The following is an 18822-nucleotide window of genomic DNA, read 5'->3' as shown; positions in this document are numbered from 1 at the left end:
TGAAACGCGCTAGGTTTGGGAGACAGCGGGGGTTTTCCTTACCAGCTTGCGCCGCTTGGTTCAAAAGTTTCTTTGTCCATTCCTGCGGTACCTTTCGACGGGAAAGCGCCAAGCTTGAAAAAAATATTCAACGACGCAATCCAAATCTATGTCACGCCTGATCAGTATTTCACGACAAAATTCAGAGAAACATTTCAAGAAACCAAACTCAGGCACACTTCTGCAGCCGAATCAAAACACTGGTTAGAAGGGCCTGACATGAAATATTGGCCGCAACAGCTAAACTTCGCGGTTTTCTGCGCGACACAGGGGTGCGGAGTTTCTCGCAAAATCTTTGACAGCGGGATGAATCTCCCCCCGCAGATAAGAGCTTTCTACAAATTCCACGTGTATTTCACGGTCAGGCACATTTTGTACCAGCTAGGAGGTATTCAGAGCGTGAGCGCTTTACCCGGAGATCCGCCTTTCAACTAATTCAACAATCATTACGACGTCGCTTCATACAAAAGGCTATGCAACGAGTTCGGTATAGATCCGTCAAGCGATTTCCGCTACACCCACGGGGCAAACCACGATCTGGGAAGCGTTTACGTCTATGCGAGCGGCGTATCAAAAACTGACTACCTATATCCGGAATTGAACAAATGCAGCGATGAAGGCGGCAAAGTGATAAAAGGGGACTTGATTTAATACATCGAGCCGGGGGCCGCTTCTGATACCCAATCGGACTGGTTCGCCCCAAATACAGCATCAGGTTTGACGCAGGCGGGCTTGGCACGAATAAATCAGTCGATCGAGGCTTTTGTTTATTGCATCTTGGGCACGCAAGTCAATGTCCGCAGCAGCATTCTTGGTTCTGGCAGCCAAGCAAGAGAAGCCCAGAGCGAGTTCCTGGTACAGATGGAAGACGCTATCAGACAGCCCGACTTGGCCAAGAGCGTGCAAAGGTACCATCTCGTGGTGGACCAAGCAAAGGTCAGGCTCAATCTCACTGTAGCCCCCCTGGCCTGGCTCATGCCCGCACAAATGATAATCAACACCGCAAGCACAATCGGTTACAACAACAAGCTGAAACGGCGGTATCTGGGATGAAACTGGGGGTCAACAACGAGGTAAACCCAGACACAAAAAAATCTGCCCTCAAACTCATGGCAGGCGGCCCGTCAAATATTAACCCTCCCAACAGCCACCCGTCCAACCCGATACACAAAGCCGCAACAGCTGAATCAAGGAAACCATCTTCAGCTGAAACTCAGCAAGCACATCCGACGGTGGAAAAAATTAAGCCCACAGCTCCAGATAAAACACCGCAACAGAAAATTAACAAAACAGCGGTAATTGTCAGTGTAGTTGGATTATCGGCGTTGCTGTTCATGGCTTGGCGGTAAAGTTAACGCTACTTTTTAAAATATTGTTTGAACAAAAAGGCCACCGTGGCAAGAATGAGCAGCCAGGTGTGCTCGGCCAGAAACCCGACGACTTGGCTGATGGCTTTTAACAGGAAGCTCACAATCGAGCCAATCAGCCCGGGCAGCAGAGAACCAAGTTTCGCGGCAACATCTTTGAGGCCATTTCCCAAAGCTTTGCCGCTGGCTTTCAAACCTCTGGTGAGGGCCCTGATGACAGCTCTGATTGTGGTACCGGCGGCGATAAGAATAGCGGTCAAGGTCACGCCATGTTTTTTGAAGATATCTTTTACCCTTTCCAAGAGAGGCCGCCCCCTTTCCCTTTCCGTGATCTGAGTTTGCAAACGCGCGATCTCCTCGTTTCTTTCTGCCACTCTGTCTTCTGCGGCTTCTTTTTCGGAGGGCGAGGCATTCTCATCTTGGATGATCACCTGGTCTTCCTCGTTTTGGCACTGCAGCTCGCTTTCCTGCTCTTTCAGGGCGTCAAACGGTTTTGTTTGGTTGTACCTTTCTTCCGTGGCGTTCGATTCGCTTTCTTTTGCTGTGAGGCTGGCCCTGAGTTTGTCAACCTTGGCTTGTTCCTTTTCTCTGTTTTTTGCTTTTTTTGTTAGCAAGTCCAATTCTTTTTTCTTGTTTTCAAGATCGGTTTGATAGTTCTTTTTCAGTTCTTTGAGCCTACGCAGCTCTGCTTCACTTTCAAGGTTCGAACCTTGTTCATCCTGAATGGCATCAATCTTAGCGTCAGTTTGCTCGATTTTACGTCTCAGGGCTTCCACTTCTTTCTTTTCTTCTTCTCTTTTCGAGGAGTGTTTCCGCCTGTTGTAGTTGGTTTTCAGCTTCTGCCAGTCTTTGTTTCATTTCTCTGATAGTATCCCGGTCTTCTACAATGATGACTTCAGCTTTACGCCCCAGAGCTGTTTCTTTCATTTTTATGAAAGATTTTTGAAGAGTCACGCCATCTTTCTGGAAAAGTCTGTACTCTTTTTTTCCTGGCTTTACAACATGCGAAGTTAGATTCCCTTTTTCTTTACCCAATTTGATTGGACCTAATTTTGGTCTGTTTGCATTCGGGTATGCTTTTTTGATATTTTCCCAGCCTTCTTCAATCATGTCAGTTTCTTCATCAGGATGTATAAAATCCCCGAGCAAAGGGATTTCTTCCTGATAAGAAGTGTCAGGTAGGCCGGACTTCTCATGAGGAAAAGTACTCATTTCCGTTTGTTCACCCCTGTGGTAGGGGTCGCCAGGTTGGTAGGGAGTGGACGCCGCTCCTGGCTGGAAAGGATGGGTTGTGTCAACCTCTTGTTCGCCATCATCAGAGTCGTGGTCAAGCCGATTGTCAGCCTTCCGCCATAGCGATATATTTCAAGCCTGTTGTTTTTTAAATTAAAAAATTATGGTCGGTGTTTTATACACAATGACAGAGGTGCTGGAGAACCTTCGCCCAACATACAGCGAAAAGACCGTACACGCCATGAAGGCCGAGCGTGCGGTCAAACGAATCACCTTTAACCCCTCTGAAGCCAACCCCGGCAATAAGCTGTACGCTTACGTGCCCAAGCTGAACGAGAACGAGGTTCTGGTGCCAGGCTCACTAGCGCTTGTCTTTGACATTGACCTTTCTGGAGGGAACGCCAACAACTTCCTTGTCAAGAACGTCACGCAGGCGCTCATTGACAGGCTGGTTGTGAAGTTTGTGGGAACAACCCTGCAAGACAGGGTTGGGTACGACATCTACAAAACTTTTGAAGACCTTTTTCTTTCGCAGGAAGAGCGAGACAACAGGATTCTCGAAGGGATTAAGAGTGAGGATCTGTTCAAGATCCGCTCAGACGTGGGAGACAAGAAAACCTCGGGCATCGACGCTGAAAACAAGCTGAACGAGGTTTACAGAAAAAAGTACAGGATCAGGCTGGACCATCAGATCTTAACCGACCACGGCGTTTTCTACCCCCAGGCCCTTTACAACAACCTCATGTTCGAAGTGCAACTTGCCGAAGCAAAACACATGGTCAGAGGAGACTCCGAGCTGAAATACAAGCTGACCAACATCCAGCTCGAGTACAAAATGATCTGCAGCAAGACTGGCAGATGAGACGCGGAGCGTTTACTCTAGCGGCAAAGAGTTCCTTTATGACCACGTGATCTATGACAAAGAGGTGGCCTTCAAAAAAGCCATTGACCCAAGGATCACCATCAAAGTCAATGCCCAAGGGTCGCTAAAAGCCCTCCTACTGTTTGTAGAGCCGTATACTGCTGGCAACAGAGATTCAGAAAAATTCATCTTCCCCGATCTGACGAAAGTCAGTGTCTCGGTAAACGGCTCGCCCAACATGCTTTACAATGACGGCATCGAAGGCAAGGACATGTGGGAAGAGGCCCGCAACTTGTTTGTGAAAGAAAAAAATAAAACAGAGCACATGAATATGACAAAGTTTTACATCGACGATAAGTTCGGGCTTGTTATTGATATGCGCTCCATGGTTAACCAAGAAATGCACAGCAGTGGCATGCGGATTGTGAACAGTACGGACGGGGTCCAGCTGGAAATTGAGCGGAAAAAAGAAGGCTCAAGCGACGTGAAATGCCATGTGTTCGTCATCTCCGACTACCAGTTGAACCTTATGGACAGACAGATGGAATCTGTACAGGATTGAATATGAACATGGACCCGACCAAGATACCCTTCAACGCTCTCATCGTGGGGCCGACTAATTCTGGCAAATCGAGGTTCGTGGTGGACCAGCTCTATGGCCTGTTGTGCGGAAAGTTCGACTACATCGTGCTCATCTGCCCGACGTTCACGCACAACAAGACCTACCACTGGATTGGCGAAAACGATCCAAGAATGGATGTAATAGTCTGCGATCAGCACATCATAGAAAAGTGGTTGAAGCTCGTGAGATGGCTTTCTGAGGGTACCAACACGCTCATAATCCTCGATGACTGCGTGACCTCTAAAGACGTGAAAGGGCATACAGGCGAGCTGGTGAATCTCGCCTTTTCTGCCCGACATATGGGCATCAGTGTTTGGGTGCTGACCCAGAAGTTGACTGGCATAACATCTTCCTTCCAGGAGAACGTTGCGGCGATCATCCTCTTTTACACCCCCTCGGCCAGGACCACGAAAGCCATCTTCGATGATTATGCTGGCGAGCTCTCCCCGGATGAGTACAAAGGTCTGGTTTCAAAGCTGAAAGAGCGAAACTTCTCTTATCTTGTGTTCACGCTTCGCCACCCGTATGGGGTAAAGTTATTTGAATAAAAAAATGAAAGTTGTATATAGCCTTGCACAATGGCTGGTGAAGATGCCTCGTTAGCAGAAGTTATGAACCTTCTTCAAACTGAGCTTGAGCCGAGTGGTCCCGCAGGTGGCATTGTTCCAACTGCTGGACCTGACATTCCCGCTCTTCGTGAGCAGCTGGCCGTGCTGGTGTCCACAGGCAAAGCCAAAGAGGGCATCGGAGTGCAGCTAACCCACGAGCAGGTGAAGCGCCTGAGCGACAAAGAGGTCGAGAAATACACCAAACGTTACAAGACGTATGTGGGCTCCAAGACAACAGAAAGCCTGATTGACAGCTTTATTTTTATTGCAACCAAAGTGGTCGGAATGACCGTCAAAATCAAAGACATCGACGCTTATCAGAAAGAGCTCAGAAACGACTACATCTTGAACAAAGAGCTCTCCAATCTGGCCGGCAACCTTGCTTTGAAGTGCGGCCGGTTTCTTGCTGCGGCCAATGTGGTGTTCATAACCACTAAACATGTTGATTTCAGTCCACAGTTGCCGGAGCAGAGCCATCCTTCTCGTGATGAACACGGCTATCCCCTTGAGGGCATTGATGAAGTACCCGGATCAGCAACTTCAGATTAACTGGCCAGCATGCGATAACAACTGCCGAGAGATTGCTGTCAAATTGTTAACAAGTAAACTTTTTTCATTTGCTTATAATACGGTTCGCTTCAGAATGTCAACCGAACAATCCCAGAGCGCACTTGTCGTCACGGCACCTCAGGTTGAGACCCAGGCACCACCCGCCGCCGATATCACACAGCAAGCGACAACTCTGACTGCAACCACGCAACACGTAAAAAATCCAAAGCGTGTGGCCGCCAGAAAAATGGTTGCAAAAGGCACGGGAACAACAGAAAAAAGATGCCGAGGCTGATCACGCGGAAAATAAGGCGAAAGCCGCCACAGGTGCCCCTGAGCCAGCCCCGACTACAAAAGGTGAAAGCCCAAAGAGCGGCAGCCTCAGTGCCAACCAATGGATTGCTATTGGCGGCATAGGTGTTTCACTGCTTGGGATTTATTACAAATGTGAAGAGCTCAAGGCAATGGCCGAGCCCGCGTTCGACAAAATTAAAACGCCGGTCCCCGCGCCTGAGCCCGCAAGTGTTGAGCCAGAACCTGCTCACGTGACACAGCGAAAAGGATTAAGAAAAATGATTTAAACTTTTGAGTGTAAAGTATATCGCGATGTCGAACCCATCCGTTGCGCATCTTCTCATCTCTACAGCCGCAATTGGCGGAATTACGGTGTTGTGGCTCTAATTCACTGCAAATGCTGTCAAAAAGGTGGTGCAACTTGGCAATGAAACGTTTGCTGATAAGGGCGCAGAAGAAAGAAAAAGGCAAAGAGAAATACAAGAAGAAGTAAGAAGAAGACTAGTATGAATACTAAGAAGAAGAGAAGAAGCAGCAGCAAAAGAAGAAGAAGAGGAAGAACAGACAGATTAAATTAACACAGTTTGGAGAAAAGCTTATGAAAATATACTCAGATGGAAGTCTACTGTGTGAAAGACGGGCAAGTGACGCCGAACTTCCGAGCAACAGCAAAAATTGTTGCTACAAAAAGTAACCAGCGACTTCTAAACTTGAAGTGTGCTGTGTGCGGAATCACCAAAACAAAGTTTTTGCCTGGAATTCCCAGAAAGGCAGCCAAATCGAAATAAAGAGCAAGCGGGCAAGACAGATTCATTTTGTTTTAAACTTTCGTTCTTTACTTATATTGAACGCACCATGTCCGACAACAAGCTTGTCAAGACCGTCATTCACGCTGCAGTTCTCACGGGATTAGCCATGGGCATCGGCTGGGCCGCAAAAAAGGTTGTGAAAGAGAATTTCACTTCTGATCCCAGCAGCAGCATGATGAATTACGCGAAGTTCACCGCCGTCATGGCGGGCAGCATTGCGCTCAAAAAGTACCTCGAGGATCAGAAAATCCTCCCCGGCAGCGTTTGAAATAAATTATTTTGTTTTGAAGAAATAAAAGTCCGTTATATTACGTCATGGCAAGTATTGCAAGCGTCAACGTTCACAAGGCTGTTTCGAGATCCGTGAGAAAAGATGGAAAGAGGTACGACGAAGCACTCAAGGAGTTTCTTGAGCTTTTCGAGAATACAGTTCTCAACCACGCCTGGATCGTGGCAAACGTTTATAAAAAAGAAGACGTGGAGTTTTTGCAAGATTGTCAAGTGCGAGCCACCGAGGCGTATCAAAACGCCAAAGAAAAATTTAAGAACCATCTCAATGGCCTTCTCAACTGTATTGCGAACAACTTTGTAATATTCAAGGAAAACAGGAATGAGTTATGATTTGAAAAAAGCTTCCAATAATATATAACTATGGCGAACATCGCGATTATGGTTGGCGGGGCTGTGTCAAACGCCACGGCTTTTATCGGTGGCAATTATCTGGCAAGGGTGCTCGGCGGGGGCGGTAAAGCTGCGCTTGAAGAAAAAAAGTGCCACGACAAAGCTCTCAAAGATTATCAAGCGGCTTACGCTAAATACACGCGCGACTGAATGCAACTTCTTGATTGGATCACGACCAACGCGCAAACAAAGGAGCAGGCCAAGCAGAACTTCACCAACACGGACTACGCCTTCAAACTCTACAACCAGGCGCATCCTGACGAAGAGATGGTACCCCGCAAGGAGCCCAAGTTCTCAGATTTCTATCAGCCAAGCGAGCAGCAGAAAAAGGGTGAACTTGTGTTTGTGGGCGCTGGGGCGCTAGCTCTGGGCTACGCGGCCTTCTGGTTCCTTTAAATTTTCGGCACTCTCTGGGCAGAACATTTTCGTGTTGAAGAAAAAAAGATCATTGTATACCATGGACTCTTTGCAGAAGTCTTGTTACGCTTCCATATTGAAAGCAAACCCAAAAGCAAGTGAACTTTAGGGTTTCGAAAATTTCAAAAATTTCAAAAATTTCAAAGAAACTTGGTGGGGTTTGCAAAAATTATTGGAATTACCTGAGTTAAATCAACTTGATATGAAATGCGCTCCAAAATCAATTGAGTACATTTCGGAAAACCCTGATAAGATTGTCAAAGGCAAAGAAGTTGAGTTCCTCGAAAATTTTATTGCTGACACTTACACGGATTACAATTACGAAACTTACATGGATGAAACGATAAGCTTCTTAAAACAAGCCGTGGAAAAGTTGGAAGAAAAAACAGCTGCAGATTGCTGAGACTTTTGGCTCTTGGTGTGGCTCCTTTAAACCTTTTTACACCTTACTTATATGGACGCCAAACTTGCAAAGATATACTACGGCCCCGGGGGCTACTAGAAAGGAATCGCTGCGATCAAAAAATTAGCCGAGGCCGCCAAGGTACCTGAAGAAAGTGCAAAAAAGTGGCTGATCAGGCAAGCGCTCTGCGAGATATACCTCCCCACGCCGAAGCGAATTCCTCGGCCGAAATTCGACATTCCAAAGCCAAACACAGTCCATCAGCGGACCTTCTTTTTCTGCCGCACGACAAGCTCCCTTGCGGTCGCAAAGTTTTCAAATATGTGCTGACGGTTGTCGACATGGCCAGCCGCTACACCGAGGCCGAACCCCTTACTTTGAAGAATTCTGATGAGGTCGCCCAGGCCTTTCAGAAGATTTACAAGCGCTGAAATGCTGCAGGTTGACCCCGGGCGTGAATTCATGGACACTGTCACAAAAGTGATCGACAACCACAAAACGTATATCCGGCGCGGGCACGTTGACATTCACCGCGACCAGGCCATTGTTGAAAGTTTCAACCACACCCTTGCAGAGCGCTTGTTCGGCCACAAGTACGCCGTGGAAATGCTTCTCCCTAAGGGGCAGCGGTCCACCGCCTGGGTGAAAAGACTTCCTTAAGTTGTTTCGGCTCTGAACAATGAAGTCACAAGCCTTATCGGCAAGAAACCTGCCGTCGCCATCAAAGAAAAATCTGTTTATGCGAGGCGGTCGACACCTTACACGAGGCCTGTTGGAAAAAGCGAAAAAATCCTCCCCTTTCTTGTCCAAGTTCGTTATCTCTACCAGCCCGGTGAGCTTGAAAGTGGCGTGAAAAGAGCCACAGACGCAATCTGGTCTTTGAAATTTTTGGGCATTGAAAGATCTTTTTCCAAACCGGATCAACCCGTTCTCTCCTATCTGCGCGACAGGCCCAAGCACAGCTTCGTGCGTGAAGAACTGCTCGTTGTCCCTCCAAACACTACTCTCCCTCCAGCTGACGTGAACTAGATGTGATATTCGATTGGTTCGGTGTGTATCCCGTCGGGCAGCACCCACTGCTTGTCGTAATAAGCACTCAGCCCCAGCTTCTGCTGCTCATAAGTGACCATCTGCCCATCCCGCATCCTGAAACCTCTGTTGGTCGCCATATCCTTACTGCCTTCCAAAGCTTCCTCGAACTGCTGCCATGTGATCTCGTTCTGCTTCTTTGACATCCCCTTCGTGCTAAACTTCTTTTTTTGCCCTCTCCTTCGTCGACGTAATAACACTTCGAGCAGAGCGCAATCATCCGGCTGCCCTCGCACTCAAGCTTGAAGAGACCTGGGGTGCGGCCGCTCCACTTGTCCCAAGACAGCCACTGATTTTTTTCCGCCTCGAATTCTTGCTTCAGCTCTGGCCGAACGACGTCCTCGAGCCGCTCGCCCGAGATTGCCATGTAGTTGCTATCCCTGTCCATCTGGATCAGCTCGAAATCTCTTCTGTCGACGTACTTGTCAAGAAAGTCGTAGTAGGATTCCAGTATCCGCAGCTTCGCCAGCTGGTAGACAGCGATTCCGATCTGGAACGGCCGCCTGATCGTGATCCGGGGCTTGCGGCTTTCCAGCTCGTAGGCCTCTCCGATCTCGTTGAGGTCTTCAAAATACGTGCTCCACAGCGCTCTGTCAACAACCTTCTCGTCTTTCATGTAGATCATGTTCGTTTGCCTTGCTGCTGTCCGCGTCTCCTGTCTGGCACGCCTCCGTCACCTGCTCCACGTACCAGGGAAAGATCTTGCCCGGCTTGTAGTCGATTGTTCTGGAAACTTTCGTGACAACCGCCCTGTGGTTCACGTACCACAACAGCAGAGGGGGGTACACCCGCAGCCGTTCTGCGGACAGCGCCCCCACAAGCTTTCTCCCGTCTCCACGCTGCCTGCCCGTTCTCGCCAAGTACTCTTTCATGTGTTCCAGCACAGCTTCAGCGGGAACCTGCTTGTTGTAGAAGAAAGGGCACATCTCCTCGAACATTGGCCAGGAACGCTCTGGGATCTCTATGCTGACTTCGGCAAAGCCGAACCACTCCCCAGCTCTCAACTGGTGAATCAGAACTTCAGCCGCTTCCGCTTGGCGGTCATCGTCGTAGTACTTGACCTTCTCCTTCCCGCAAGGCATTTCTCTGAGCATGGTCGAGAGATAGAGAGCGCTGGCGTTGAAAGCGAGAATCTTTTTGCAAAGACGCGGTTGTTTGAACTGGTGCGCCCTTATCCCTGTGACGCCCACTTTGTGGTACCTTCTGAAAACCAGGCTCGGTCCGCCAACAACCGCCCCTTTGAGCATTTCGTAAGCCTCTCTGCCAGGGCTATAAAGGTCTGCGCCACGCTCGATCACCCCACAGAGCAAATAATGAAAACTAATCCCTGGCATGCCCACCAGGTCTTTCAGAATGTCCATTCCCTTTTCGGTTTAAAAGTTTCTCATCTTTTCCAGCACCTCGAGGCTGGGCTCCACATGAAGATTGTTGTAGTAACAGCCAGTCTTTGAAGGTGCACATGCCCTTTTCTTTGAACAGCCGCTGGCACCCCTCCCACTCTTCCCATGTGAGAACGTAGCTGCCCTTCAGCTTTGAATACCAGACCTCGTATTTTGGGAGCCCGCGGTAATCCAGCTTTGCGTAGGTGTCTAACCATTCGTAGGGTAACCACGATTTGACTGTCTTGCATCCGTAAGCTTTCACCCATTTGTCATAGCTGGTGCCCGGTCCCAGATAGTTGATGATGTCGAGGAAATGGGCCCCCCTGGTGAGCAAGAACGTGACTTTGTTCCCCTTTTTCGTGACCCTGATCTTTTCTTCCTCAGCAAGAACGCTGGCAAAGTAGTTTTTGATCAGATTGAGGTCATAGGTGCCCGAGTTGAACCCCAATATTGGTACCTGGTCGCACCATTCGCGAGTTTTTTCCCACTGCTCTTTCGGCAGCAGGTGCACGTCTTCTGGAACGAACTCCGTGTGCACCTGGTCCTGGATCTTTTTCCCGCATCTCTCCAGCTCTTTCATGAACTTTCGGACCAACTCCGTGGGGTCTCTTTTGCAGATGTGGGTGGGCTTTCTTTTGAGGGTGTCGCCGATTGTGACCGAGATCGGGATGTGGGTGTTTTCGATCGTCAATGCTCCTGTTGGCTCTTTTCGGTAGTTTTTGTCGCCATACGACTTGAAATCATAAATTATCGCGTGCGGGTACATTTTCGTTTCCTTCTTTGGGAGTTCCCCCTTCAGATGCCCATCTTCGCAAGACCAGGCCTCGACTACTTCGTAGCCCATCTTTCGCAGAAATGCTATGTGGTTCACAGTGGCTTGGTACAGTTCTTCGGCTGTTTTGCTGCCATTCAGAATTATTTGTTCTCGATAGCGTGGGTAACATTTACGGCATCCGTGGTAGGGGCAGCCGTGGTATTGGAACACTGTCCTCGTTTTGTGGTTGTACCCGTTAACAGGAGAGGCCTTCATTTTTCCATTTCCCCTCTTTAGCCATCTCTCACCCCCATGCCCACGCATTGCGTGGTGGATGTGGATTCTCCAGTGCTTCGCTTCTCGCTCCAGTCACAACACCGCTTGAACGGATGGTGAGCCCTTCGGGGAGTACATCACTTTCTTGAAGGCCGTCAGTGGCGCTTCCACTTTTGTCCCAGGGCAATAGATTACTGTTTCCCTTGCAGGTTTGATGGTGGCGTTGCAGATGACAAGATTGTGTGAATCTCTGCCAGCAATGGCTGCATGAATAGGTTTTCGCCAGCTTTGTGATGTCTTTTATCAAGAAAGCGTGGCCTTCGTAGACACCTATCGTCAAAATCTTTTTGAGTTTGGGGTTCGAGTTTATTCTGAGATGCCATGCCACTTCACCGTCTAGAAGACACTCCGGCTCGTAGACATGTATTCCGAGCCAAGATGAGACTGGCGAGCCCTCGTTCAGATGGGCTTCCACCTTGTCCAACTCATCTAGAGACATTTTTCTGAAGTTTGGTGGAATAGCATCAAGTTTGTAGAAACTCTGGGCCAGTCTTCGGGCTTTTTTTGTGCAACGATCTGTGCGCGCCCCTCGGTGCACAGCGAGGCACCGCCATAGGCACAGGTTGTCGTTATACACGTCCAAAGATACCATCGACCGGCTATGGGCAAGGTTGCGCAGCCAGTCAGGCAAAGGCCCTGTTCCCACCAACAGCTGCCTGTCAAGCACAACCTTCACGTCAACATTGAAAAAGTTTTCAAAAACCCACTTTGTGTTGGGCCTGTCGACTTTTTCATTGTCGAGACGCAGTTCTTCCTGGCGGATGAACCATTTTTCCGCGTCTTCCAGTTTGTTAAACCACTGTAAGCCCTTGGGGTTCGAGTAGTACACAATAATCGTTCCATCCTCAATGTTGCGCAACTGGTACACGAAAACGTGCCTCAGATAGAATGACGTGCTTACTCTTTCGTGTATCTTCGCCATAAAGTCTGGTGTTAGGTTTCTCCCCAGACCTCTGATGAAGCGCCATCGAATGAAATGCGGGCCTGTACTCTCTTCCCCTTCTTTCTCTGCGTTATCGAACAGATCCAGAATCTCCTTCTGGTAGTCTTTCACTGTTCAAGTTTTCCGCGCAGGGTAGGGGTCGTACTCCCTCAGAAGTGCTTGCACTTTTCTCGACTTTCTTTGGCGTGGAGGGGCTCTTGGCTGGTAAGGCTTTGGAAGTAGTGGCTTTTGCAGCCGCGCCTGTGTTTCCTGTGAAATTGGTTCTTCTAGCACATTCTGGACAACCTTGCTTACTGCTGGCGCGTTTTCTGCAAGAAGTTGATCGAAATAACGCAAAACCGCCGGATCTATTTTTGCGAGTTCTTCCAGTCTTTCTTGATTGTTGTAAGCCATAGTTCCTTGTGTTATAACCCAAGGTTTCATTTCTCTAACTGATGTGTTTCTTTCAGCTCGAGCAAAACAAGTTTGAAAAATTTTTTTGCTTTTTCACGTTTGCGGATAAGACTTTGTTTTAGTGCGTTACCGCCGCAGGGCTTGCAGAGACGGTAGTCACACAGAAGACCGACTCCGCAAACTCTGCAAGGCTGTGGCATTTTCATTCCTTTCTTCAGCTGGTAGTTGTGCTGCCCACAATACGCCCCGTAACAACGCTTTCTGCAGCTTTCTTTCCGGCCCCACATCAGCCACCCACACTTGTTTGGCGCTCAAGTCATCCCGGCTCGGGCGGTATAACAACGGGCTCGCTTGTTTCCAATTGGTGTCCCTGTTGTTGTAAGTAGTATATAGGGGATTAACCAAATACTGTTTCAAAGAGGGAGTTGAATTTCACCATTTCGCAGCCCCCAGGCTCAACCGGCCCGAGCATGTGAGGGCCAGACTTGATGGTGGGGGCTGCGATAAGGTGAAATAAAGCTCCCTCTGCGAAACGGTATTTGGTTAATCCCCTATATACTACTTCCCAGATACTTACATTTAAAAACAAAAATATCTGAATGGAATAAACTTATGCATAAACCCACAAGTATGCATTGCAGACCAATCTTTGGAAATAGCCAGGAGGAAAAAACACTGACTTGCTTGGATAAGAAATGTACAAAAGAATAAAAATGTCAGCTTACAATGAACATTCCACACATATACATGTAGGTTGTCCATGATTTTCTGTTGTGTCTTACCCTCTCATGAGTGACCACCTCTCCCTCAATGATCAGTTTTCCAAAATACCAAAAGTTTCCAAATCAAGTCACTATATTTGGAACCTCTCGTAAGCGACTGCAACCACTTGTAGAGCTAAAAGTTTGAAATTTTCTTTTGTTTTCAACCTCCCATAAGTGGCCACTTGACAGATAATAGAGCGGAAACTGGATAATAAGGTGTTGTGACATAATCACATTCCTGGGTACTACAAGAAACGGAAACTTCTCAAAACTTCTCGAAATTGACTTTTTACATGGATGAAAGATTTGGTAAGTCTCTGCAGTTACCATATGCCCTGAATGAGGCAAACGTTTGACTCAGTATGGTCTAAGGTCTCGTAAGCAACCACCTTCCGTACAGACCACCTAGGCTTGACATTTTGGGTGGTTGGTTACAGAAGGTTTCACTGTACAGTGAAACTTCTTTTAAACAGACACCCTCTGTTAAGTGGAAATCTAGCCTGGTCCCGAAATTAACCTCTTAAATTTCCCTTTATAACAAACCCCTATTCAGCAGTCAGTGGGCACTAAAATAAATTGTATTTTGCTAATTTCTACTGTTAAAAACCTCTATGAAGCAGACACCAGACTGAATTAACAATGTGGCATTAGATTACGACCTTGACATAGTTGATTAAGTGGTCTTTTAAATGTAGACATGTTATCATTGCTGTATATTGAAAGAGCATTATTACTAACAAATTAAAGTTGGTAATGAAAGCTGATGAATTTGAACTCTAAAATATCTTCCGGACTATTGACTGGCTTTGAGGATGATTTTGCATGCCTGTTGTGATCATCCAGAGGAAAGGTTTTCTTCTAAAGAAGTGCAATTCAAAAAGTTTTGCCTAGCTGTGAAAACCAGTTGCCTTACTACTGAAAACAGTTACCAGTACTTAATGAATAAATTATAGAAACTTTCTCTAATAAGAGGATGGATACTATATCTTGGCCTCAGAGAGGCTCTTGATGCACAAGCCTGTGATAATTTCATACTTAACGCAATTGACTGTTTGCAGCTTTAAATCAGACTTAATTATTGTTCCTCTATAATCCGTGCACGTACAACTGCAGTACTGTTTGTTATTGAAGTTAATTTAAATTTATTATTGTGATTTCTATACTAGTTCCTTGAAGACCCCCATTGATTTCTCTACTGAGGCATGATTGTACAATGAATCTCCTCTCTTTATCATGAATGACATGCAATATAAAAAGCCTGTTAACTGGCTGTTAAACAACTTAGATGGACCTCAAAGGAGTGCTTGGGTCACTTGCCATGAAAACACTTTAAATGTGACAAAATATTAGTCCACCCTTTACAATGACCCATATACCTATAACATATCTAATATTTATGCAGATACTTAATTTCATCCCTTTGGTACAGTATTAGAGAGATTTGACTGTCAAGATATCCAAAATACCGGTGTGCTAATTGTGGTACATTATTGTTACATTGCAGTTCTTCAGACTTGACAGTAGCAGTGACAAGAATAAGATAATACCCTTGTCATATCATCCAGTTGGCAACAGCATAAAGTTTAGATTAAGACCAAGTTACGGCTGTTATCCAGCAGAATATGGTTTTTGCATGCGGCTGGAATTCTATGGAAAAGACTTGGGTAAATGAACATTCATTGTTTCAATATTCACTTGTACAGATGTTGTGATTTTTGATCCTAGTTATATTTTTTTATCCATCTTTTTACGTTTAACTTTACCTTACATCAAAACTGTCTGTTATTGGAGTAAATAACTCTAAGTCATGCAGGGTTTTGAATCTTGGCAATACTGCGCGTATAGATTTGAGTCTCACTTCATTAAAATGTATTGCTCCAATGTCAACTTTAATTTGCCTTTATGACTACAAAATGTTGATCTAACAATTTATTATTAGAAAACTACAGGTTAGCAACCAAGTAAGTAAGTAAGTGAGCGATAGATGAGTGCTTTCAAAGTTTGCGCAAGTTTTTGACTCTCACAGTAGCAATTGCTGACCAAAATCATCTTGAATTTCTCTAACTTCCTTATTGTATTCTGCACCAGTCTTAGAGTATGTGAGTCCGATGTTGTTTAGTAGTTTGATAACTGTGGTTACATTACACTACAGCCGGTGTCATTACTCAAATTTGAATGAGTTGACTCCCAGTAACTTTGATTTTTGGTTTTATTTGTTTTACCTCTACTGAAATTGCCTTTTGTCATTTTACTTTCAGAGTGCAAGACTCCTTTTGGTGTCGAATGGGGATACCAGCATGACAGAGCTCTCGTCAAAAATGAACAGATGACTGCCTCTTCAAATGAAAGTGGCAGTGAACCACACTTTGGACGTTTGTACTACAACTCTAAAGCTTGGTGTCCTCGCGACCATTCGATCCAAAACCAATACACTAAAAATCAGCAGTATCTTCAGATAGACTTTATCTTTGCAAGCAAAATCACTGGGGTATCAACCCAAGGATTTGGATCAAGATATGTGGAATCTTACCACTTATACTATGCCTTAGACATCAACATGTTTCATTGCTTTGTTGATGAGAATGGTCAATATAAGGTGAGTGACTTACTGGAATGTTCATGCAGAGGTGATGTTACAACGTGTTGTCTTAGCAGTCAATTAATGCTATATTTCTTTCTTTAAGTCCTACATGTAGTTTAAGGTGGCTCCATAGTGATTTTAATTACAGCATGCATTAATGAAGGACAGCCGTGTTGTTTTAATCCCACTTTAGACTTTGTAAATACTTTTCCAGTCAGTCAGCTCAAGGAAAAGCATTTAATTTAGCAATAGTGTGTGTAAAAAAAAGTCTACATTTGAGTCAAGTGGTCCATCAGGCCAGAGCTTATCCCAGCTTCTGTACCATGCAGAGACCAGGAATATTTCTATTCCCCCCCCCCCCCCTGGATGGGATGCTATTTCATTGCAGGGTTACCTTAAGCATTAAATTTGCCTGTACCCATTTGTACACCTGGGTGGAGAGAGGCACTGTGGGAATATAGTGTCTTGCCAAAAACACAGCACAATGTCAGCGGCCAGGGCTTGAACTCTGATTGCTTGATCTGGAGTCGAGTGCACTAAAAATCAGGCCTCAGCATCTCCACTAATGGTGTGTGTAAAGATGTCTAAACAGTTTTTTTGCTTCAGGTTTCTTATGTGTCAATATTTAAAAGAAAAAAAAAATACGCTATTAAACTGGCTGTTCTTCACACTAAGGTGAAGGCTGAATGTTAAATCTCCTTTTCATTACTTACCTCTATCAGCTTTTTGATGGAAACAATGATGGTAACACAGAATCAACACACTGGCTGAATTCTCCAATAATCTCCCGTTACTTGCGGTTTAACCCAAAGAAGTGGGTCAACTTTCCATGCCTTAGAGTTGAGGTTTATGGATGCAATGCAGGTACTATTCATACCTCTAGAAGGCCAGCCTTTTCTTTTCTAATACAAACCTTGTTTATGACTTAACTGTTTGTAACAATTATAGCAGGAGAGAAATAATAATTTTTATCTAGTGAGAGTTATATACATTGCACAGACAAGGAAATAATGCAGGAATTCAAATTACAATTGACCTAGCTGGCTTAACTTCCCTTTACCTGTGTTACTAACTTACATGAACTTACATTGTTTTATAATAAAGTTTCCATATAATGCACACTCTGTTTGGCTAAAACAGCGTGCTCTGCCGTAGAGCAGATGTACAGTAAGCTGAAATTCAAATTTTTACTTCAGAATTTTGACACATGTGACCCAAATAGAATGTTCCCTGTAAGTCAGAGAAATGCAATGGAAATGAGCCATTTCTCTGTGGTAAACGTAGCTGCCTAAGGTTATTGGTAACAACAGAAGTGTTAAAACTGTACGATAAAAAAAACAAGTTTTCCTTGATTCCGACAAAATGGTAACGGCGAAATAAACAAATTCTCAACCCAGCAAATGCTCCTATAAAAGACATTAGTATATTTGTTATGAAGGCAGAAATTGTACCTTAGAAGTAAAACGACAGAAAACACCACTTGAGCTGTCTCTGTTTTATGATGAGAAGCTTAATGTTTGTAAAAATGCTCGAACAACATTTACCGGTACATAGACTGTAGTAATGTTCGTTTGCTAAATAGTGATCTCCGGTCATCTCAGTGAAGTGAAAGTTAACAATTACAGCGCTTGATCACGGGCTGAGTGATCACTTGAAAGCTTGTTGTGATTTTCTCTCCCATACTCAGACTAGAACCTTAGTCTTTCAAACTTAGTTCGGGCAATCTTGCTGTAAGCTGTAAATAACTGTGGCTCCTTCAGTCAAATACAGCTCAGCATTTCGCATTTTCATCCATAAGCTTTGAGCTCCTTGTTTTGTAATTTTTATTGGAAAAGTGCATGTTTTTATGAGCCACTATGTGGCTGGATTCCTCTGGACTATAAACTATTAGTTTCGTATTTTTAAATCAAACTAAAAAGCGAACTTTGAAACGACTGAACTTCTTTTAAAAGCTTCTTGAAACCGAAAGTCTAGCTGAAGTCCAGTTGGTGATTGACAGCCACTGCTTTGTTAGCCAATCAAATTGTTTGAACAGTTTTAACAAGGATTGTGATTGGCTCATTTTAGCGCGCATTATTAGATGCATGCTGTCACTACTTTTCCTCGTTTAGAAAATAAAGTTTGCTTTGAAAATATTGGCTGAATGTGTGGAAGAAATGGGTTCTTTATCATAAAACGATATTGCGCAACATGCGCGGTGATGGTGGTCCTTCATTGCTCCGCAATGTTTCTGACCTGGCTACTCTTCATGATTGTCCTAAACTCTCCAAGAGGCAACAGTGGTTTGGATAAGAAGGTTTGCGGCATTGTAGTGGCAAAAGGCTTGGATGTTAATCATTATCCGACACGAAATTCGGGTCCAACCCGGCGGTTTGTACGAGTTGCAGGTCTCCAACCTTCTTTGAAATGCTTGGCCGGTTTGAGACTTGCTAACATCACTCTTTGTGCAAGCTACTTAGTGCTCTTAGCAGGCGACATACAGCAAAATCCAGGACCAGGGAAGAATTATTCTTGCTCGAAAGGATGCTGGAACAAAACCTGTGTCGGACAAACGGTTAAATGCGGCTCGTGCACAAAAGCTGGGAAGAAAAATCAAAGCAGGGCGTCGTGCTCGTTATGCCTCAAGATCTTTCATTTAAGGTGCTATGGCTCGGATGTCGGTGAATCTCTGCAAGTCATGCTACCTTTCCAACAGC

At 45.5% G+C, this 18822-nt stretch overlaps 2 protein-coding genes and 2 pseudogenes across 3 annotated transcripts in view; 2 read left to right on the top strand and 2 right to left on the bottom strand.

The window, feature by feature from the left end:
• Nucleotides 1-18822, top strand: part of LOC110053282 (uncharacterized) — an 80093-nt gene that overhangs the window by 51597 nt on the left and 9674 nt on the right. For both annotated transcript variants that reach the window (XM_020759493.2, XM_020759495.2), the window contains exons 6-8: nucleotides 15050-15209; nucleotides 15804-16141; nucleotides 16849-16990. In XM_020759493.2, the coding sequence (XP_020615152.2) occupies nucleotides 15050-15209; nucleotides 15804-16141; nucleotides 16849-16990 (640 nt within the window). The remainder of the gene's footprint in view (nucleotides 1-15049; nucleotides 15210-15803; nucleotides 16142-16848; nucleotides 16991-18822) is intronic.
• Nucleotides 1366-2326, bottom strand: LOC149095792 (uncharacterized; annotated as a pseudogene).
• Nucleotides 2812-3818, top strand: LOC149095791 (uncharacterized). The gene has a single exon (XM_089280783.1). The coding sequence runs from the start codon at nucleotides 2824-2826 to the stop codon at nucleotides 3499-3501; it is 678 nt and encodes a 225-aa protein (XP_089136909.1). The 5' UTR covers nucleotides 2812-2823; the 3' UTR covers nucleotides 3502-3818.
• LOC149095790 (uncharacterized) lies at nucleotides 11414-12781 on the bottom strand (annotated as a pseudogene).

The sequence above is a fragment of the Orbicella faveolata genome, unplaced genomic scaffold (assembly GCF_042242905.1).
Source record: "Orbicella faveolata isolate gen_17 unplaced genomic scaffold, um_ofav_v1 contig_48, whole genome shotgun sequence".
Taxonomy (NCBI): Eukaryota; Metazoa; Cnidaria; class Anthozoa; order Scleractinia; family Merulinidae; genus Orbicella; species Orbicella faveolata.
This window is presented reverse-complemented; position numbering and strand designations above follow the sequence as displayed.

What these genes read in the sequence shown, in the direction of transcription:
- LOC149095791 (XM_089280783.1), top strand. Translation starts at nt 2,824, where the DNA reads ATGACAGAGGTGCTGGAGAACCTTCGCCCAACATACAGCGAAAAGACC.